The sequence below is a fragment of the Microcaecilia unicolor genome, chromosome 14, assembly GCF_901765095.1.
Source record: "Microcaecilia unicolor chromosome 14, aMicUni1.1, whole genome shotgun sequence".
Lineage (NCBI taxonomy): Eukaryota > Metazoa > Chordata > Amphibia > Gymnophiona > Siphonopidae > Microcaecilia > Microcaecilia unicolor.
This window is the reverse complement of record NC_044044.1, coordinates 19353125-19376694: the sequence shown is the minus strand read 5'-3', so window position 1 is coordinate 19376694 and position 23570 is coordinate 19353125. Positions and strand designations below refer to the sequence as shown.

Genomic DNA, 23570 nt, shown 5'->3' with positions numbered 1-23570 from the left:
ATTTGCGATACAAAGACATTATAACGTCATCATTTTTGTTTTCCATTCCTTTCCTAATAATACCTAACATTCTATTTGCTTTCTTAGCTGCCGCCGCACACTGAACAGATGGCTTCAATGTATCATCAATGATGACGCCTAGATCCCTTTCCTGGTCGGTGACTCCTAATGTGGAACCTTGCATTACGTAGCTATAGTTCGGGTTCCTCCTTCCCACATACATCACTTTGCACTTGCTCACATTAAATGTCATCTGTTATTTAGATGCTCAGTCTCCCAGTCCCATAAGGTCTTCTTGTAATTTTTCACAATCGTCTTACGATTTAACAACTTTGAATAACTTTGTGTCATCAGCAAATTTAATTACCTCACTAGTTACTCTCATCTCTAGATCATTTATAAATATGTTAAAAAGCAGCAGTCCCAGCACAGATCCCTGGGGGACCCCACTATCTACACTTCTCCGTTGAGAATACTGACCATTTAATCCTTGAGACCTGGATTGGCCACTGATGAAACAGGATAGTGGGCTAGATGGACCATTGGTTATATGTGTAACTTTGTGCCCACCTATGCTCCGCCCACATGCTGCCCATATGTACTCTCCTCATACAAATTCCCGCACTATCAGAGATATGCATGTACTGTAGTTAAGGAAGAGCATTAAGGCAGTGTGTTGGCATGCGAACACACATGTTTTATATATCAGTATTTTTAAGAATTGACATGCATATGTAGTGCCTTTGTTATAGAATTACCCCAAAAATGTCTACAAGGACAGTTTGCGCCAAGACCTGTTGCCACTTTGAAGATGACAGCTGTACAGAGGAACATTTGTGCCAAGGGGACTTTAGGCGAGCAGAGCTTTAATACTCTGTGCCAGGAGAGAGGATACCTTGACGTTTTGTCACCGGACCTTGCCAATTTTTTCCTTACTGTTCACTCAGTGTGAAGGATAAGAGTCTTTTCGTTCACACTTGTATTTCTTGCAACCTGGCATTTCGAAAAGGGGTGAGGAAAAAATGAAATGTTATTATTTTCTCTAAGAGAAAGGGAGAGGGAAAAATATAAACTGTGCTGTCCAATGACGGTCTCAAAACAATAGTATTTGTCAAGTAACGAAGGAAAGAGTCTTGCTCTCATGTGGAAAAGTAAGGCTACTTTGGTCTGTGAGGAAGTGGACCGGTTCAGAAAACTTTCTAGTTCTGACCCTTGGAGGGAGCCAGTGCCAGCACTGGTCAAATGATGTCACCCAGTTTTATGGCTGATCCATCCTGTTGTTAGTAGAACTAAACTGAATAGCTGAATACAAATAATGGGAATTGAGCTTTAACATAAAAAAAAAAGAATAAAAAAAGTAATGTGAAATCAGAGATTACAAAGTAAACTTTAACTGTTAAAAACACAGAGCTAGATTGATCTTAATGTAAACAGTATGATAGGGCTTCCCCTTGTTTGGTAAAACGCAGATACTATTTAAAATGTCATGTATTATCTTTAAAGCATTTTATGGTCAAACACCCGAACATGTGACTGCTTTGTTAAAGAGACAAATATGAATTCACACTTTCCATTCCCAAGATTGGAACTTACTCAAATTTTCCATCCATTAAGGGAATCCTTTACAAGAAGCAATGAAACAGCTCTTTTCTTTTTCAAACTGCATATCTTTGGAATAGTCTTCCTTTGGTTATTAAGCAAGAAAGATCCTACAATTTGTTCCGTAAATCATTGAAAGCTGTTCTTGTTTGTAAATTTTTGCTTTTGTAATATACTTACTCTATTTTATATCTAGATGTGACATTCCTATGCCAGTGGCGTTCCTAGGGGGGCGGACACCTGGGGCGGCGCAGCGCCCCCCCCCGATGTAGCACGGACTCCCCCCCCCCCAGCAAAAGACCCCCCCAGGTGCATGCCGCTGGGGGGGGGTGCCGCAGCGCCCGCCTGCTGCGAGTTTACTAACTTTGCTCGTTCGCTGCAGCTCCCTCTGCCCCGGAACAGGAAGTAACCTGTTCCGGGGAAGAGGGAGCTGCAGCGAACGAGAGAAATTATCGAACTCTCACAGCAGGCGCGCGCCGCGGCACCCCCCAGCGGCGTGCACCCGGGGCGGACCGCCCCCACCTTGGTACGCCACTGTCCTATGCTGTATTGGTTCTTCCTTATTGTACACTGCTCAGGACCGTTTGGGAGTAAGTGGTTAATAAACTCCTAGATTAGATAGGGCACAACCAGCCAGTTGGGTTTTCAACGGGAGATATCCTGAAAACCCTGACTGGCTGGGTGTACCCCGAGGACTCGGTTGAAAACCTCTGCTTTAGAAGTTACTGCTAGCTTAACACCGTAAGGTGATTTTTCACACGCTGTTTGGAACAAATAAATGTACCTACGTTGTTCTGACGTGCTGCGGCCTGTAAGACTGCGGTCAGGAAGCCTGTAGGGAAGGTGAAAGCAGAAAGCCAGAAGAGCACTGGAGGGTGCGCTGTCTCAGCCCATTTTGAAAACTGCTCCACTCGACTGCTAAGGTCCCGGGTCCAGGATGCCAGAGATTTGATGGAAGGGTATGCCTACAACACATCCAGAGAAAACTGGTCAACAACTAGTAAACGATGACACATCAACGGACAGACTTTCTCTGCAGAAAAGAAGCTGAGGTGCTGCAGCCTGACAGTGTCACTGCCTTGATGAGCTGAGCCTGAGGTGCTGCTGGTGGGCTGAATGTCAGGCATTGTGTGCTACTGGTATCGGTGACTAGCTGGACTGAGCCTGACACAGTGTCGTTAACTTACTGGGTTGAGCCTATTGCCCTGCATGCTCCAAGTACCGTTGACTTGTTGAGCTGAGCTTGTAGCACTGTGTGCCAGGAGTGTTGATAACTGCAGGACGAAGACTCAGGTGCTGACTTTTTCCTTCCCTACCTTCTCCCACAGTGGAGGCACCCGGGCATCATAGATGCAGTTGAATGTTTCCTCCAGGTCTGTAGACATTACAACCAGACCTTGGATTCCCTTTTCTAGTTCAATGAGGGATGTCCTGGGCAAAAAAAAAACCACATGAGCAGGAAAATTAAGTTGCTTAACTGTAATTGGTGGATAGCAGGATCAATCAGTCAAAACTTATGGGTAATACCATCCAATGATGCTGAGAACAGAAGTGCCATATCTCTGAAGTAATGTTTAGTGTTTAATACACTTAGGGGCCCTTAAAGCTTAGCATGCTAAGTGCCACGTGCCTTATAGGTATAAAATAGGATGAACAGAATCTAGAGCGCGATAATGTCCATCAACACGCATTAAGCTTTAACAAAAGGGTCCCTTAATTTACCTCCTCTCAAAAACCGACACCGAAAAGGTGTATTAGATTTAAAATATACCCTGATACAATAATAAGAACATTGAAGCAGTGTACATAATAAGCTATCAACTCACACCAAAATAGCAAAAACAAATGCAATAATTAAAACAGTACAGAAAATATAAAACGGATCAAAACCCCAAAACACAAAACTGCAAAACCAAAATCAACAAGCATTATTAAATCATAATTGTAAAAACTGAAGAGAAATGAATCAAATTCATCAATGCAGATAAACAACACATGAATTCAAGAGTAACAAACTGACCATCCAAAACAAAGTTGTAAGAACAAGAAACAATACAGAATACTGCCAAAAGCCTTCAGGACCCACAGGACAGATCATAATGAAGAAAAGGCCAAGTAAAAATACCAAGGGGGCAATTCTATAACTGGGTGCCATAAAATAGGTGCCTAGATGCAGCCCGACCACCAGGCCACCTGAGGCAGCACTCTTTTGAGAGTGGCATCTCTCCTTACCTTCCTCCACCCCATTCCCTGAGTTTCTTCATGTTCCAAACGCCAGTAGCAGCAGGCGCAATGCCCATACGTTGCCCTGCCACCAGCACTCACCTCTTCTCTTTACTGCGGTGACCTCTCTGAGGTAACTTCCTGTTTTCTGAGATGGCGGCGGCTTTTTGAACATAAAGAAGGCAAACTCGGGGAACGGGGTGGAGGAAGGAAGGGGGAGGGGTGGCATCTTAGCCCTGCCTCAGGCGGCATTTTGCTTTGGGTTGCCCCTGATGCTGAGTTGGCTAAATGTGTCACCATTTAGGTGCACTCACTCACATCGTGTCAACAGCTGGTGTAAATCCGTGCACCGAAATGTGCTACTTTAGCATGTATCTCTCCCCTGTTAACACGCCCTTGCCTTTACACGCTAAGGGCTCCTTTTACAAAGCTGTGATAGCAATTCTGGAACAGCAAATGCAATGAAGCCCATTCGATTCCTATGGGTGCTGGAAACGCTAGTGGGGCATTGTAAAAGGAGCCCTGAGTTGCATGAATCATTTTTCAAATAGTCCCGAGTGCTCCCCTAGCACTTATGCGCACAAGTATATACACTGCTTCTCAGCATAGGTGGCACAATTGCAACCTGCCCTGCTGGTTTATATAGAAAATTTCTGCTTGGTTATCCATCCTTATGAGTAGCACTCTCCCCTATGTCCAGCTCTCAAATTCATTTATTTATACAGATTTTGCTCACACCTTTTTCAATAGTAGCTCAAGGTGAGTTCCATTCAGGTACTCTGGATATTTCTGTGTCAGAGGGCTCACAATCTAAGTTTGTACCTGAGGCAATGGAGGGATAAGTGACTTGCCCAAGATCACAAGGAGCAACAGTGGGATTTGAACCGGCCACCTCTGGATTGCAAGACCGGTGCTCTAACCACTTGGCCACTCTTCCCCTGTGTTTTCAGAGTGTAGCTCTGAGCTCTTACAACACTGATGTGTATCAAGTGCTCGCTCTCCAGCTCCATGGGCCTTGTGTGAATAGGCAGAGGAGATGGGTTCCCTAGACGTGCATGGAAGCATCTGCAGTGAGGGTCAATTGATGCTGTGGCATCTTTAACAGGCAGGCTCTGGTAAGGTTGTCCTGGGTGCGCTTCCACTGAAGGACTGTGGTGGTGCCTCATAGGGAAACTCTTTTTTTGAGGAGCTGGTGATGCTGCTCCCAATTCAGTCTGATGTGCCATTGCAGTCTTGCTAAAGGTCCTGTATGGACTGTTGTCACAATGTGCCATAAAAGTCTGAGGATACTAAGGGGGTCTTTTATGTAGGCACGCTGGTGTTTTTAGTGTGCGTTAAAAATAGGCACGCACTAAACGCTAAAGACGCCCATAGGAATACATTGGCGTCTCTATTTTTAATGCGTGCTAAAAACGCCAGCGCGCCTACGTAAAGGACCCCCCCCCTAAGTGTAGATGTTGAACATGCTCCAATCAATAGGACAGTAACCACACAAAAAGAATGCACAATCACTCAGGTTGTATCAGGCCACCATCGCAGTACTCTGTTATCCAAGCCAATCATCCCAAAAGCGTCCTGAAAGAAATACGGTTTCAATTTAACCTTACATTTTTTTAAATTATTATTTGTTGCATTTGTATCCCACATTTTCCCACCTATTTGCAGGCTCAATGTGGCTTACATTGTTCCGTCATGGCGATCGCCATTCCAGAGAGAAAGATACAATTGGTATTACATAAAGAACATGGGTGATATAGTGGAATTAAACAATCAGGTACAAAGAGATCACATTTGGGATAACAACCTTTTTCACGTAAAGGGCCGCAAAGTAAACAGGAGAAAGCTCTGGGGGCCACCAAAAGATTTTAGCCTTACATACAGTGATAGTCCTAGGTCGGCTGCCACCCGGGGCGGATCGCTGATGCGCACCCCCCCCCCCCCCCCCCCGAGTGCATTCTTGGCTGCTGGGAGCAGCCACGTGGCTCCCGGCTCTGCTGGCTCCCTGCTCCCTCTGCCCCGGAACAGGAAGTAACCTGTTCCGGGGCAGAGGGCGCAGGGAACCAGCGGAGCCGACAGGCTCGCAGCTGCTCTCTGCACCCCTCCAGCGGCGTGCACCTGGGGCGGCCCACCGCTCCGCCCTTGGTACGCCGCTGCTTACACATATAATTTTAAATACTAATTTTGATTCTACAAGGATATACTTTTTAAAACATCTTATTTTGGTACTTCTGAATGGATTTTTCAGATGTGTTATACAGAATCTAGCCCTATATGCATGTAAGTGCTAGTACTCTATTACATATGTATACAAATGGCATTTAACGTTAGCATCCTGCTATTGAATTAGCTTGTATATGATTTACACAAAATTGACTAAATGCAACTTGGTGTGGGAACTTAAGAATTGAAGGTGAAATTGTGGGCGGAGCTTGGAGCCCCCAAACAAAAAAGCATTCTGCTGCCCCTGGGAGGGGAGGGGAGAGAGAAGGTGCAAGATGGGGGAGGGGTTTGGAGAAGAAATGAGAGAGAGAAGATGGATGGGTAAAGGGCACAGACTAATAGACTGCAGGGGGGGCACCAGAAACCCTAGCACCAGCCCTGGCTATCTGGTTGTTAGCAATACCTCCTCCAGTGCATCCTTTGTTACTGGGACACACAATGAAGCTGCTAAGTAGTACATTTAAAACAAATTGGAGAAAATATTTCTTCACTCAGTGTATAATTAAACTGGAATTTGTTGCCAGAGAATGTGGTAAAAGCAGTTAGCTTAGCAGGGTTTAAAAAAAGTTTGGATCATTTCCTACAAGGCAAATACTGAATATAACCTGCTTGCCAATGGAGAACGTCGGAGATACAAACGAGATTTCAGAACACTACAAATCCTCTCCTACTCGGTCTACAGAATTAAGAAAAGACTGAGGGTACCTCACTCAACCATGGAGCAAGGCTCTGAATTTGAGATTTAATTTCTTGCCTTTCCCAAATCCAAGCTCAAGTCAAAAACAGGTACAGAAGTTATTTCCCTGTCCAAATGAACTCACAATTTATTACTTTTGATCTACAACAATTCTGTCTCAGAGCTGCTGGATGAGATCACCCACAAATGTGACTGCCTTTTCAGTTTGTCTATAGAGAATGTAAAATAGCTAGATTTGGGAAGGGGAGGAATACTGACGTTTGACATCAGGGCAAATATGAGTCATAATCAGATAAAATAAAGACTTCACTCTGTTACGGCTCATTAAAAGGCAACAGGGGAGGAGGAAGGGCAGGGTGAGAAGTGGCAAAGTGAAGTTTATTTGTATTAACTATTCCTTATAGTCCATTGGTATTCTTTCCTCTATCCCTCTCTTTCAGGAATTATTTGCTTTGCTGCTTTCTAGAAACAGACTAGGCATTTCTATGTCTCTTGCAGTTGAGCGAGGAAGGGTATTCTGCTCTGTCACTCAAGCATGCTAATCTCCGAGCCTGTACAGAACATTCTGTGCAGAACACCCTCGGTTTCAAGTTTATGGTTCTTCCTGTGACTCATGGCCTGTTGCAGGCTAGAGGCAGAAGGTATGATGTCTATGAAGAAGTTAGGGTTACCATATGTCCGGTTTTACCTACACGTCTTCTTTTTGAGGACATGGCTGGGCAACTGGGCGGGCTTTGCCAGCCTGCCCGTTTGTCCGGATTTCTGGACAAACAGGCAGGCTGGCGGGCCTAGTGGTGTCCTATCCTAGTCCCCTCCTGTTACCTTACTATACTGACTTGGTGGTCTAGTGACCTCTTCAGGGCAGGAAAAAGCCCCCTCTTTCCTGCCCGGAGCGCTGCCCGGCATACTGTTGCTTGCAATGCTGATGGTCCCAGCGCCGATTCAAAATGGCCACCCAGAGTTCAACTCTCGGTGGCCATTTTGAATCGGCGCTGGGACCGGAGTCAGCAAGAAACAGCATGCAGACGCTGGGGGCAGGAAAGAGGGGGCTCTTTCCTGCCCCAAAGAGGTCACTAGACCACCAGGGCAGTACAGTAAGGTAAGGGGAAGGGAGGATAGGACACCCTTAGGGGAGTGGGTGGGGTGAATGGGGGGCAGTATGTGACAGGGGGTGGGCGGGACATGTGTCCTCTTTTTGGAGGGAGCAAATATGGTAACCCTATGAAGAAGGAACCAATGGCTCGGGGAGCAATTCTCACAATCCCTAGGTAATTCCTGTGATCAAAACAGGAGTTTTACATTTTGCCCTAGAAGGCTTTATTTTGTTCTGTGAAAACGCCTTCTCCTTAAAGGCTTTGAAGTCGGCCTGCAGGTGGCATCCGGACTGTTCTCTATTCTGCAGTTCTGCTAGCCAGGACTGCTGCTATAGTCAGAACGAAACAGGAACTAACAACTGCCACAGAAGGAAACCCCCCCCCCCCAAAAAAAAAAACTCACATTGTAGCCTGAGTGAAGCTTACTAAGCAGGTTGTTGGAAAGCAAAGTCACTGCACAGAATGCTAGCGCTTTGAGATTCAACTGATTTCCCAAAATGAGCCAATAAATAGAAATAAATCAAAACATAGAAAAGAAAATAAGAGGATACTTTTTTTTAATTGGGGACTAACTTAATACAGTTTTCAATTAACTTTCAAAGGTAAATCTTCTTCTTCAGATCAGAAATGAGTCAGAAAGACTTGCTCTGAGTTTAGCGAGGCTTTCAGTTCTAACTGCGCATTTGGCAAGTGCAGGCAAGTTAATGTCAAGTGTACTAGTTAGTTTTCTGTTTATCTATTTTCCTTTTTTTCCTGCTTGTTGTTTGCATATTGAATATTTTTGTTTACTGTTCCATCTTTTAATAACAAACTTTTGAATTTGTTAGCTCTATGTCTGAAGCGTCTCATTAATCTAGATGTCGTTTCTGGGAACTATGTTTTTATGAGGTCACAGTATCCACTGAAGTCACCAGGGGACGGCCTGGAGTAAGCTACTTGTCTAGTTGGCAGGTAGGAGATTATAGAGGCATGTGCTCAGGTACAGGAGAGGCTTGTGTATTGCTTACTGGGATCCACAGGTAGCTAAGGGTTTAATTTCTGGTGAATGTTAGGCAGGGCCAGCCCAAGACTATCTGATACCCTACGTGAACATTCAGCCATCCAGCTCAAGGTCCTAGCTGCCCCCACCACAGTCCAGCATCATCCCTTCCCTTATCCCTATATTCAGCATCTCTCCTTCCATTCCCTAGCCCCACCAAAGAGTCCAGCATCTTGCCTAACCCCCCCTCATGTCCAGCATCTCCATTTCCTTTGCATAACCCCCACCATAGTCCAGTCAGAGCCAGCTGAAGGTATTTAATGACCAAGGTCAGCCATGTGGCCCTTCTCCCTCAGGGATGGCTCAAGGCTCTTCCACCCACCCATGTCCAGCATCTCCCCTTTCCTTCCCTCTCCCCGGGTGTCCAGCATCTTCCTTTTCCTTCCCTTTCACCCCACCCCAGATATCCAGCATCTCCCCATGCATTCCCTCCCCCAGGTGTCTGATTTGATTACGTGATATACCACTAAAAGTAGTATATATTATTAACAAGGCATACACAATATCATAAAAACAACTGGATAAAGGACATGCACTAGATGTAATCTACTTGAATTTCAGCAAAGCCTTTGATACGTTCTCTCACAGAAGACTCATGAATAAGCTGAGAGGGCTAAACTTGGGACCCAAAGTGGTGAACTGGATTGGAAACTGGTTGACTGAATTCAATCGGAGGAAAGGAAGGTGAGTAGTGGAATGACTCAGAGGGCCAATTCTGTTTAATATATTTGTGAGAGACATTGCTGAAGGGTTAGAAGGAAAAGTTTGCCTCCTTGTGGATGACACGAATATAGCCAATAGAGTGGATATCCATGAGAAGAGATCTCCAAAGATTAGAAGGTAAAGGTCTGGCAGTTAAAATTGAATGCACTTGGGGTGCAGAAATCCAAAGGAGATAGGAGGAGAGAGATTGATAAGTACAGCTCAGGAGAGGGACCTTGAGGTGATGGTGTTCAAGGATCTCAAGGTAATGAAACATTGTAACAAGGCGGTGGCCATGGCCAGAAGGATGCTAGGTTGCTTAGAGAGGGATAACCAGCAGAAGAAAGGAGGTGTTGATGCCCCTGTACAAGTTGTTGGGGAGGCCCCACTTGGACTACTGTGTTCAGTTTTAGAGGCCGTATCTTGCTAAGGACATAAGAGACTTGAAGCGGTTCAGAGAAAAGCGACGAAAATGGTATGGAGTTTGTGCCACAAGACATATGAGGAGAGACTTGATGACCTGAAGATGTACTGTATACCCAGGAAGAAAGGAGAAACAGGGGTGATAACATATAGACAGTCAAATATTTGAAAGGTATTAATATACAAACAAACCTTTTACAGAAACGGGAAAGTGGTGGAACTAGAGCTGACTGTAGAGGTGGACTATGTTCAGGTATACAGGGCTGTACGGGATGTAGAGTTATAATAAATTCAGGGCTGTACTAGGTGTAGGCGAGTGCAGGAGTTGTGCTAGTATAGAAATGTAAGAGAAACAGGTGCACAGAGTTATACTTACAATTCTGGACGACCTATAACGTGCCTGTCACTGTAGATAGTTGTGTGGGCTGATTCTGTATCACTCTTTAGTGAGTCACAGCACATACTATCCCCATTGCTAGAAATCCCTTTGCACCTTTCTTTTTTATTTTACAAAATAACCTTTTAAAATAAAGTAGCAGCCCCACTCGTCTGATGCACATGATACCAGTCATGTCAGATCATGCTTTTAATTTATCACTGCTGGGACCTAGGCTTTTAGGAAGGTTACCACAGGGTGTCAGTCTTTCAGAGGGGCAGCACCAGGCCTGTGGAACCAGCTTCCCTGCATTTTGAAATTAGAATCCAGTGATTCTTTTAAAGCACTTATACAGATAAGAGCACCTGGGATCCAGATAAGCAGGGCCGGTTTTAGACATGCTGATGCCCTGGGCAGAAATTTAGGAGGGGGGCCCCCAATCCCCTCTCTTCCCTACCCCCTTCCTCAATTTCCCTACCTATCATTACTACCACACATAAAATAACCTTAAATGACTTCTTCACACAAAACACAGACAGACCTTCACCAAATAAAAAACAAGGGATCACAGATTAGAAATATGAACACTAACATGGAACTGGGAACCCCAAGAAGTTAAACTCGGTGAGTACTGCAACACTGGAGAAATAAAAATAGAAATGCACTTCATTTTCTACTGAACCCAATCAATGGCATAACCACGAAGGGGGAGGAGAGGACTTAGACCCCCCACCCCCAAATTAACATCTCCCTTGCTTTGGCTCCCCAACCCTCACCAGCTGATGACCACCTCCTTCCCCTCCTCAGGTCCAGCGACCAGAACACTCCAAGCTCTTTAGCTAGCAGCAGTATTTCAGAACTGAATCCTACTCCTCTTGAATGGAGTCTTCCCTAGGGTTACCATACGTCCGGATTTACCCGGACATGTCCTCTTTTTGAAGATAGTGAGTAAGGGGAGAGGTGGTGACGGGGCCAGAGGGAGGGGAGGTGAGGTGAGGGGGTGGCCAGGGGGAGGGGAAAATGTGACAGGGGGCGGGGCGAGGTGCGACAAGGGGCGGGGAGAGGGTGTGAAATGGGCGGGCGATGTGTGAAATGGGGCGGGGCATGGGCGGGGCAAGTGTCCTCTTTTTTTAAGGACAAAAAATGGTAACCCTAGTCTTCCCTCCATCGTTCTCCCCACCAGCCCAGGTTAACCCAGACTACAGCTATATATAAATAGGGAAAAAAACTGGACTACCACAGCCCACCACAGATGACTTGGGTAATTCAGAATCAACCAAAGTAAGACCCATAGCTTTGATTGCGACTGGCTGAGTTATATCCGTATGTTCTGCGAACGCCTGAGTGAGGATGAGACTAGCGATAAGTTGTGGGTGCTCACCTGATGGTTATTAGCAGGGAATTGTAGCGTTGGATTTCCTGCAGCAGAACCACATTCAGAGGTGACGGATCATCAGCTAGCATCTTCCTTGTCCCTTCATAGTCGATCACTTCGGGGATCTTCTGCCGCACATCTGAAGATACCTCCAGCACCTGGGAGAGTGGGAACACAGGTGAATAAGTCTACGTTTTACCATGGGACAGGCATCAGACATGCAAGACTTGTGGATAACCTTTCTGGACTATTAAGCAACACGGCTTACTTGAAATAGACTGCAGGGTAAATTAGCCACTCATGTGGGTGGCAACATCTAATAGAACTGAAATAGACCAGTTCTCAAGATTTTTGTGACTACATGCATGAAGTCTGACTCTGCCCCCACCACAATGAACACTTGTCTTGTATGTAGCTATCTTCAACTGCTCAGGAAGGTGGGTGGAATTATGTAGCTGATTAATCCTCTCTCTACAGATAAGCAGTTTCAAGAAGCAGAGAGTTCAGGCAGGCTGGCAATTCCTGAATGCTGCAGGCAAGAAAGGCTAAAATATGAAGTGCCTGCAGATGCCAGGTCTGAGTGCAGTGGAATGACATCTTTTTTAAAATTTTATTTTTAGTGCTGTGTTGCCGTTCCTGTCTGTTCAGCATGTGAGGGCTGACCATGCTTGATCGAGTCTGCAGTCACCCAGTAGAGTTGGAGGGCCTGCTGTGAGCATGACTGAACCCCAGTGAGGGGATTTTATCAGTATACAAGACCTGATTTGATTTTTCCACAAAACTGAGGACCTTCACTTGCAACCACTTGAGAAGCCCCTGCTGTGTGGCTGACATGGCCCTAGGAAGATGCTGAATTGGGTGGATAAAGCAGACGGAGAGGAACTATTACCACACAGGAGGGAGCACACCCACGTGCCTTGGAGACCTGGATCCGTCAATATTGTTATTATTAGCATTTGTATAGTGCTACCAGACGCACGCAGCGCTGAACACCCGATACAATCTATGGCTGGTTCTATCCTGCTGGTCCACGGAGAAATTTAGCCACCACCAACCTGCCAGCACTACCCAGTTGATTTCTGGTGAGGCTGTAACTTGGTGATATCAACCTGGCTACTCATGACTCCTAGTGTTGCTTATTTATGCTTTCTTGATTCACCCATCATCTTATAACAATAAGTTTATTCTTATTTCATGTTTCACCGCCACAAGACGCTCAAAGGGTGATATAGAGGGGCATAATCAAACGGCACCGGCCATCTATATGGCCGGACATCTTCGGGGCCGGCTCTGCAAAGGGGCGGAGCCAACCATATTATCGAAAATGATGGCCGGCCATCTTTTCTTTCGATAATACAGTTGGGGCCGGCTAAATCTCAACATTTAGGTCAAATGTTGAGATAGCCGGGTTTAGAGATGGCTGGCTTCAGTTTTCGGCCATAATGGAAACCGGGCCTGGCCATCTCAAACCCGGTGAAATGCAAGCCCTTTGGTCGTGGGAGGAGCCAGCATTTGTAGTGCACTGGTCCTCCTCACATGCCAGGACACCAACCGGGCACCCTAGGGGGCACTGCAGTGGACTTCAAAAATTGCTCCTAGGTCCATACCTCCCTTACCTTGGGTGCTGAGCCCCCCAAATCCCCCCCCCAAAACCCACTCACCACAACTCTACACCACTACCATAGCCCTTAGGGATGAAGGGGGGCACCTAGATGTGGGTACAGTGGGTTTTGGTTTTTTTTTTAAGGGATCAACATTTACCACCACAAGTGTAACAGGAAGGCGGGGATGGGCCTGGGTCCACCTGCCTGAAGTGCACTGCACCCACTAAATACTGCTCCAGGGACCTGCATACTGCTGTCAGGGAGCTGGGTATGACATTTCAGGCTGGCATACAGGCTGGCCAAAAAATATTTTTTTAAATGTTTTTTTGAGTGGGAGGGGATTGGTGACGACTGGGGGAGTAAGGGGAGGTCATCCCCGTTTCCCTCCGGTGGTCTTCTAGTCAATTGGGGCACTTTTTTGAGACTTGGTCCTAAAAATAAATAGACCAAGTGCAGCCGGCGAAATGCTTGTCAGAGCCGGCCATCTTTTTTCCATTATCGGGCGAAGCCGGCCATCTCGTAACCGTGCCCCCGCCCCCCCTCCGTCCCACCTTCTGTATCCTGCCTTGAAGTTTGGCTGGCTCCGCGATGGAAAGCAGTTGGCGCTGGCCAAAATCGGCTTTCCATTGTACCGATTTGGCCGGGTTCAGGAGATCGCCGGCCATCTCCCGATTTGTGTCGGAAGATGGCCGGTGATCTCCTTCGAAAATAAGCTGGATAGTCAGATAAGATTTACAAGCATTTTAAAGCCTTTTTTCCTTCTAACCTTGCTCAACAGCACCTGGCCACCAATGACCTGGTTAGTTTTTGGGGAGTTGTGACTTACTGGTACCAAACCATTTTCTCCATGGCCTGCAGTCTCTGCTGTCTCTTCCTAATATCATCTTCATCTGATCTAGTTATGTCCAGCTTGAATTACAAGTGCTGGCCTCCACTATTTACAATGCTTAGCAAGTTACACAGTATCCAGCATCTTCGTTAGCAGACTATTCCAGGCTTTGATATCTTCCTCAGTTCCGTATTTAATTTGACTTCCAATACCCTCTTCCATTTCTTATCATCAAGATTTGCAATATCTAGGCAGGGCCACTGAGAGACTGGTCCGGGCCTGGGGCCCCGCTGCTGCCACTCTCCCCCTCCACCCTCCCCCGAGGTCGCCGCCGCTCCCCCTTCACCCCCCTGAGGTCGCCGCCGCTCCCCCCCTCTGTTCGCCACCAGGCCCTGCATTGAAATCACAGCACCTCTCACCTCCGTGTGAAAGCTCTGCAGGCAGCAGGGCAGCAGATCGCCTCCCTTCGGCCCTCCTTCCCTCCTTGTGTCCCGCCCTCGTGGAAGTTACGTTAGACGAGGGTGGGACACAGGGAGGGAAGGAGGCCCGAAGGGAGGCGATCTGCTGCCCTGCTGCCTGCAGAGCTTTCACACGGAGGTGAGAGGCGCTGTGATTTCAATGCAGGGGGCCCGGCCTGGTGGCAGACGGTCGACGACGGAGGGCAGGTGGGACTGTGGCACCCCCCTTGAAGGCCCGGGCTCAGGGAATTTTGTCCCCCCTGCCCCCCCCTCGGCGGCTATGTATCTAGGTAGCCCCTGAAACTAGTGAAGTCATCATCCTAAAATACTGTTTTCACAAGCTTATTGATTTTTGGGTTTCACCTTGCAGATTACCTCAGCTTTTTTGGTGCGGTGTAATCCTGGTGTGACCTGCCTGGAGTGGTGGTTACAGTCTTAAAAGCAATGGTACAATTGTGTCAGGATCCCAAGGAAGTTGGGATAAGTTACAGGAAGCAGCGGTTAGAACCTTAACAGCAGCTGGAAAACTTGCATCAGACTTTCAAAAAGACTGGGGTCATTTGTTAGGGATGGGCAGTCAGAACATTTTCTTTATGTTGTTTCCCGTATCGTTTGTGGGAATTTTCATTTGATTCAGATTTCTCTGGCCATTTTGTCAGGTTTTTTTTTAAATAATAATGTGCAACTCTATGGGAAGAGTGAACATTATGTGGAAACAGAGCACATTATTTCAGAGAGAGGACGCAATCTTTTCTCAAGTTTACACACATGTACTAGTTTGCACATGCGTGGCATTTGCACTGTTGGGAAAGAGTGCGCATTCCTTCTTTACAAAGAGTGTCTGCGAACGACAAAACATGAAATGTTGTGCCTTTGTCTGCTCATTTTTGTTTGCTAATGACATAGGAAATGTCAACGAAATATCCTATGTCAGTACAAACAACAGCCCATCCCTTGTATTTGCAAGGATAGATCTTGTTTTAATGGTGCAACTCTTGTTCCCCTTCCTGTATGACTAGACAGAAAAACAAAGTAGGGCAGGACCAATGGACTTCCACAGAGGAGCTCAAGCCAAAGGACGTAAAGTATATATGCCAAATTTACTGTCCAACAAAATTGTAAAAGAACACACAAACTTCTATCAGACTCGGCATGGAACTGTGTTTTGGCAATTCAATGCTTGTCTCAAGAGTTGATATGGCTGAGTGATACAGAAATTACAATGTTCAGAACAACTGGAGCTCCAGAAATACAAAATCGCGCTTCCATACAGCGGTGCCGATACATGAACTGTGGAGCTCCAGTTGTTGTGAACATTGTTATTTCAGTAACACTCAGACATATCGACTCCTGAGGCAGGCTTTTAATTGCCGAAACATGGTTCCATGCTGAGTATGAAAGAAGTTCATGTGCTCTTTTACAATTTTGTTGGACAATAAATTTGGCATATATACTTTATGTCCCTTGGCTTGAGCTCTTCTGTGGAAAGTCCATTGGTTCTGCCTTACTTTGTTTTTATCTTCATAGGGTATTTGCCTTTTTTTTTTTTTTTACTTTTGACTGGACAGAAAGACAGCTGGGGCCTGGTATACTGTTAATACTGTGTAGACCCCAAGTTCTTTTGGAAGGTTCTTGGATCAGTGGTGCCCATGTTGTTAAAGAGGAACCCAAGCAGCTTTACCTTCTCCTCACGGGTCTGGACCCCTGTTCCCCTGGGTGTGATCTGCGGCTGCAGCGACAGCAATGTCTCAAAGAGAGTGCGGGCCTCTGTAATCTGACTAGCAATGTCAGCATTTGGATGCTGGCCAAAGGCTTCAGGTCGGTCCATGCCAGGCAACATGCTGATGTATTCTTTGTAAGAGCTTAAGAATCCATCCTTTGGGATGCAATATGTTTCCAACACAGAAAGCCTGAAACCCAGAAAGACACCATTAACCTTTTGCTCCTGAATAAAAACATATGGAAGGGGGTGGGGGGTACTCTATGGGACTAGTAGCTATTCCTTTTGCCAGTGCACCTGTCTGAAATAAGAGGTGTAATTATGCCCATTCTCTGTGTTTAAAATAAAGGGGTGAATAATCAGTCCATGGTGCTCAGTATGTTTTTAAATGTTGGCCACCACAGACTGTTTTATGGCTAGATTTTAAGTGACGTGTCATGCCCTGATACTGGTGCTGAATAACTAACTGGATAAAGGTAGCATAGCTTTTTTGCAGTGATGTTACTCACAATGAACCCGATAGGTAATTATGGAATATAAGCGTAATGTAATGTAATATAATCTGATTAGTTATCCAGACTGATAAATGCCAGTTCTTCCCAAACTTGCCCCAGCACTGACAGGGTCTGGTTACTTGCCACTGAATATCGAGGTTTGTCCCAGTCGGTGTCATTTAGCCAGGAAGGAGCATTCTCTGCCCAGCTTAAATCCTTTTAAATATTGGGCCTAGATTTTCCTGCATCCCCCGCTGCTGTTGTCTATGCTGTATTCTTGCTTCACAGGTGTCAGCCTGCATGAGAATCCATATAGCACTTCTACTAAAATACTCGGCGTCACTCTTGATAACACTTCATCTTTCCATGCTCGTATCTCTAAGGTGGTTTTGTCTTGCTTCTTTACACTCTATTCGATCCCTTTTGGAGCCCTCCTCTTTGCACTAATCACCTCCACATTAGATTACTGCAATTCCCTACTGGCTGGTCTCCATAATTCCAAAATAGACAGGCTTCAACTGATGCAAAACACCGCCGTTAAAGGCCTTTATAACTGTAAGAAATATGATCATGTAATTTGTTGCTGAGCATTGGCTCCTGGTCTCATACAGAATCCCCCACAAATTGCTTAATTCTTGACAAGCCTTCTTATTCCTTAGAACCCTCTGTTCATCTAATAAACACCTCCTAACTGTCCCCTCCTTTTGCCAGTGTACTTGAATACTAACAGATCATCCAGCTTCAGCATCGTTGCTCTCCCCCCCCCCCCCTTTTGGAACAGTTTGCCTCCCATCTTAGGCTTGAACCCTTCTTTGATGAAGTCATCTCTTCTTAAAGCCTGTTATTTCTCACTGGCCTTTCCAAATACTACTTCTGATTTGTAGCCAAGTCTTTAATCTGTGACCATACTAAAAACAAAGCATTGTTGGCCCCTCCTCATATCCTTTCCACCTTGTTTTTCCCTTATATTTGAAATCTGTAACCTTTCCTATTCTCTTGTTACCTTTTCTACCAGTCCTTGTCTGTCTTTTTCTGTTAAGTTTTTATCTGTCTATCTATATATATCTTAGAGCTGCATTTCTGAAGTAGGCTGTGAAAACTGTAAAGCTATTCCACATGCCATTTTAGATTCTTTAATTTACAGTTTTTCAGTTTGTATTTCTTATCTTTTCGATCTTTAATTTTTGTAGGTTTGCATTCTGATTAAGTACTTAAGTGTTGCCATATTAAGACAGACTGAAGGTCCATCAAGCCCAGAATCCTGTTTCCAACAGTGGCCAATCCAGGATACAAGTACCTGACAAGATTCCAAAACAGTACAATACTTTTTATGCTGCTTATCCTAGAAATAAGCAGTGGATTTTCCCCAAATCCATCTCAACAACAGCTTATAGACTTTTCTTTTAGGAAGCTATCCATACCTTTTTAAAACCCTGCTAAACTAACTGCTTTTACTACATTCTCTGGCAATGAATTCCAGAGTTTAAATTACATGTTGAGTGAAGAAATATTTTCTCTGATTGGTTTTAAATTTACTACTTTGTAGCTCGTGATTTATTTAGAGCTGAGAGCCCCCTTTTTAGCCTATTAATGTTCCAAGAAACAAACCTAATCATCCTAGTGAAATGAAAAAGCACAAAAATATGTGGACATGGAAAAAATTCCCTTCCTGATAGAGGGCAGTATCAAGAAAGAGAAGAAGCCTTAGAACAAAATAACATTATGACTAGAAAATTTTGAAATTTTAGAATAGGTATAGTAAAAAAACAGAACAAAAGTGAAATTTTAAAGAGGAGTGGCTATTTTAATTACAAAAGATTGCCCCTTTGTATTAGAATCTGTCATACAAGACCCCGAGGGAAGATATATTATTGTGATTAGGTAATTGGATGGTAACTATATAACCTTAGCTAATATATATGCTCCTATCCCCTCAATATCCCGTTCTCTCCTTCCAATGTCTCATTCTTCTTTTCAATTAATTTAGTCCTTACGATTTTGACCTTATCTTGCTTACCCTCATAATGTAATCCATAACCTGAATTGTAACAAATTGTATTTCCATTTTTCATAATATATTGTAAGCCACACTGAGCCCGCAAATAGGTGGGAAAATGTGGGATACAAATGCAATAAAATAAATAAATAAATAACTCCTCTTTTTTATGACTGTGTTAAATCTCTCATTAAAATGCTCTCTGTGTTTGGGTGGAGATTTAATTGTGCCTTGTCATCTTTGGACAAATCTGAAAATAATTTTAAAACTAATCCAACTAACAAGCTTATTTTGCAAAATATAAAGGATTTATTTCTTATAGATATCTGGTGCGTACTGCATGCAAGTGAGAGAGATCACGCGTTTTTCTCTGCAGTCCATGATTCCTTTTCTAGAATCGATTACTGGTTCATCTCTTCTTCAGTTCCAGACTGCTCCAATGGCATCTGATATCTCTCAGACCACGCACCGGTGAGTTTCCACTTAGACATTCTAAGAGACACTTTTTTCCTCGACAATGGTCTTTTAACAGGCAACTTCTTCAAAATCCCATGTTTATACAAAAGCTAATCTCGGCCTAGGAGGAATATGTTCATTTTAATTATACTGATGAAATACATTTGTTTACTTTCTGGGATGGTTGGAAGGCAGTCCTTCGAGGCCATATTTCCAAACTATCCTTGGATATTAAAAGACAAGCAAAGACACAATTAGATGACCTTCATGCTTCACAGGCTATTCTCAATTCTGATTATAAACGCACTAAGAATAAGCGCACTTTTCAGGAACTGCTACGGGTTAAACAGCAGATAGCAGCTCTTGAGACTGAACGAATAATGTATTATATAAATATGACTAAAAGCACCTTTTTTGCAGGTACTAATAAATCCCTGAAACTACTTTCTTAGCAGTTGCGCCGTGTTAAACGACATGTTGAGAAAATTAAATCCTCTGATGGCACTGTGACATTCTGAATACCTTTTCCTCTTTCTTCAAGGAGTTATAAACCTCTGATTCACTCTCCAAGATAGAAACTATTAAATCTTGGCTAGATAAATCTAGTATTGACAGACCTTTTACGCAGATGGAAGTTCACTCAGTGATTGCAAAGTTGAAAAGAAATAAGGCAACGAGCCCTGATAAACTTCCAGCAGAACTGCATCAATCTCTAGGTCCCCACTTTGTTCCTTATTTAACGGAGGTTTTCAATAAGATAACGGAGGCTCAGTGCTTACCCGAGTCCTTCTACTCTGCGACTATCACAGTTATTCCTAAAGATCAGAAAGACCCCACTCTCTGCTCTAAGTATAGACCTATTTCGCTACTGAATATTGACTACAAAACATTTACTAAGATCCTCAGCCAAACACTGGAATATGTCATCACAGAGTGCACTCACCCTGACCAAACAGGAGTCATCTGAAATCGATATGGGTCGGATAATATTAGGCGCCTCATTAACATAATTTATCACACCTCTAAGAACACTGAAGACCTGGCGATCCTCTCTTTAGATGCTGAAAGGGCATTTGATAATGCAGAAAGGCTTTATCTATTTTGTGTCCTCCAGAGCTTTGGTTTTGGTTCACACTTTTTGTCCTGGATACAAGTGGTATACCTAAAACCCTCCGCAACTGTTATCGTTAATGGTGCTCTTTGCCAGTCTTTTCACTTACAGAAAGGGACTCGTCAAGGATGCTCTATTTTGCCAATCCTATTTGCTTTAGAGCTGGATCCTTTAGCTATCTTCATACGATTGACCCAGATGATTCAGGGTATTAATGGCGAGACCCACAAAATCTCTTCATGTGCTGATGACATGTTACTTTACCTGAGTGACCTTCCAAACTCTATTCCTAATTTATTTTTCTGTTATAACCGAATTTGGATCTATGTCCGGTCTTGTCATCGACTTCAATAAATCTATCATTATGCCCTGTAACCCGCATTCCAGATTACATCATACCTTTCCTTTATCTTATGGCTTTAAATGGACCTCCAACTTTCAATACCTAGGCATAATTGTTTCCATTTGCCTAGATCATTTATATAATCTTCATTATATGTCACTCTTGCGTTCCTTACAACTAAAAGGTCTCTCCACCCAGAACCCTGACTACTTCTTTTTTGTGGTTGGGAAGAATTAATATTAGAATATTTATATTTACCAAAATTCTTTTTTTTATTTATGAGTTTGCTGATTTCTGTTCCCAGAAATTTTTTTTCTGAAATTAAGATCAAGCATCGTACGTTATGTCTGGTATAAGAAAAGGCCACTTGTCAAATCCCATATACTTTTTATACCCAAGTAACTCGGCAGTTTGGGCCTACCAAATCTGCAATGGTATTATTGGTCTGCCTGTTTAAAAGCGCTTCATTGTTGGATAAACCCCTTTGCTCAGTCGCATTGGGTCCAATTGGAGGAGTCTCCAACATACCCTTTTAGCTTATCTTTTTGTCAACACACATAATTGGTCTCCATTGTTATGCCATCACTCCTTTATTCCTTCTGTTCTTCTTAGCTGGAGGAAGGTTTGCTCTCTGAAATCTATTTCACCTACCTTTACTCCCCTTACGCCTCTCCTGGCTAACTCTCATATAAGGCTTACCTACTGATCTAATTTTCCTTTGGCCAAGTTATTCCTGCATGGCAGTCTACTGACTATATCTGATATTCTCTGTACATTCCAAGTGAAACTCTAGCTCTTTCAGTACTTCCAAATTTGCCATTTCATTTCCACTATTGTTCCTATTGAATGTATTACTCGTTCATTGTCGTTCTTTGAAGAGGTTCTCTTTCAATGTCTCTCTCTAAAAAACTTTATATCACACTTTTTTAAAAAGCACCTTTCTGACTCTTTTACCCTGCCATTTTCACTACATGGACCTTTGTGAAAAACTGATAGGAAAACAGTCTTTCGAGGATTTCTGGACTTCGGTATGGTCTTATTCTTTCCACTTTTCTATCTCACTGACATTTATTAATGAGTAAGTTCTCCACTCTATTTATCTCACTCCATATCACAGTTAGTGGAGTGGAGGAGTGGCCTAGTGGTTAGAGCACCAGTCTTGCAATCCAGAGGTGGCCAGTTCAAATCCCACTGCTGCTCCTTGTGATCTTGGGCAAATCACTCAACCCTCCATTGCCTCAGGTACAAACTTAAATTGTGAGCCCTTCAGGGACAGAGAAATATCTAGAGTACCTGAATGTAACTCACCCTGAGCTACTACTGAAAAGGTGTGAGCAAAATCTAAATAAATAAGATTCTGGAATCTTAAAGAGTGACAAGATTCCATACAGAATCTCAAAGAGTAGCGACATTCCATGTAGAACCCCAAAGATTCTGGAGTGGAGGAGTGGCCTAGTGGTTAGAGCACCGGTCTTGTAATCCAGAGGAGGCCGGTTCAAATCCCACCGCTGCTCCTTGTGATCTTGGGCAAGTCACTTAACCCTCCATTGCCTCAGGTACAAACTTAGATTGTGAGCCCTTCAGGGACAGAGAAATATCCAGAGTACCTGAATGTAACTCACCTTGAGCTACTACTGAAAAGGTGTGAGCAAAATTTAAATAAACACATAAGTGGCAGGTGCAGTCCTCTCCCTTATGCTGGAGGGGATGCCCTACCCAGGGAGATATGGTACATTTGTGGTGGACATGTTCAATCTTTTTGGAAAATGACAGTTACTTACATTTCCAATTTACTTCAGATTGACATCCCAATGGACCCAGCTGTCATTCTCCTTGGAATGACTTCACTCCATTTAGCTTTTCATAAACATTTAGATTTAATCAGACAGTTGTTGCTTATTGCCAAAGTTTGCATTGTACAGAAATGGAAAGATCCAGTATTGCCCTCCAAACGTTTTTGGTTAGATAAAGTTTGGAGAATTGCTGGATTGGAAAGACTAGTCTGGCTACAGAAACGCAAACCCTGGAGATACTCTCTTCTTTAAGCCCCTTTCTTTTGGGCTCCTACACTTCCTTAACTTAGCCCACTGATGGCATCAACTGATAGGATTTGCGTATACATTTTTCTTTTACTACATGTTATATGTTTTAAAACATATATCTGTACTAGTTTGTGGATTATTCTTCCCTTCCTGACCTTTTTGGAGTATATTTCTTTTATCTGCTCTTTCTTTTCTGTCTGTTACTATTGGTTCCTATATTGACTTGTACGGTCTGTGCCCTGAAAATGACAGTTACAAATCAAGGTAAGATATACACAAAAAGTAGCACATATGAGTTTGTCTTGTTGGGCAGACTGGATGGACCGTGCAGGCCTTTTCTGCCGTCATCTACTATGTTACTATGTATATACAAAATTGGTTATTGATTATATTTTGCAGTCTTTCTGAAAATGCTTGTACAATTTATAATGTTCATTATTTGATGTATTTTTGATTGCTGCATTGTTATTATTCTGGTTATTATGATAATAAATACAATTATTTGAAATTAAATTTACTACTTTGTAGCTTTATTCCGTGCCCCCTAGTCCTAGTATTTTTGGAAAGAGTAAGCAAGCGATTCACGTCTACCCATTCCACTCCACTCATTATTTTATGGACCTCTACCATATCTCCCCTTAGCCGTCTTTTCTCCAAGCTGAAGAGCCCTAGACGCTTTAGCCTTCCTCATAGGGAAGTCGTCCCATCCCATTTATCATTTTCATCACCATTCTCTGTACATTTTCTAATTCCACTATATCTTTTTTAA

The 23570-nt window shown here is 43.8% G+C and overlaps 1 protein-coding gene across 1 annotated transcript in view; it reads right to left on the bottom strand.

Annotated features, from left to right (window-relative positions):
- The window catches only part of DNAH2 (dynein axonemal heavy chain 2), a 218871-nt gene that overhangs the window by 8680 nt on the left and 186621 nt on the right, over positions 1–23570 (bottom strand). Inside the window, exons 81-84 of the mRNA XM_030186429.1 lie at positions 16321–16549; positions 11755–11906; positions 2916–3030; positions 2388–2564 (exon numbers count right to left, since the gene is read on the bottom strand). Of these exons, the coding sequence (XP_030042289.1) occupies positions 2388–2564; positions 2916–3030; positions 11755–11906; positions 16321–16549 (673 nt within the window). The remainder of the gene's footprint in view (positions 1–2387; positions 2565–2915; positions 3031–11754; positions 11907–16320; positions 16550–23570) is intronic.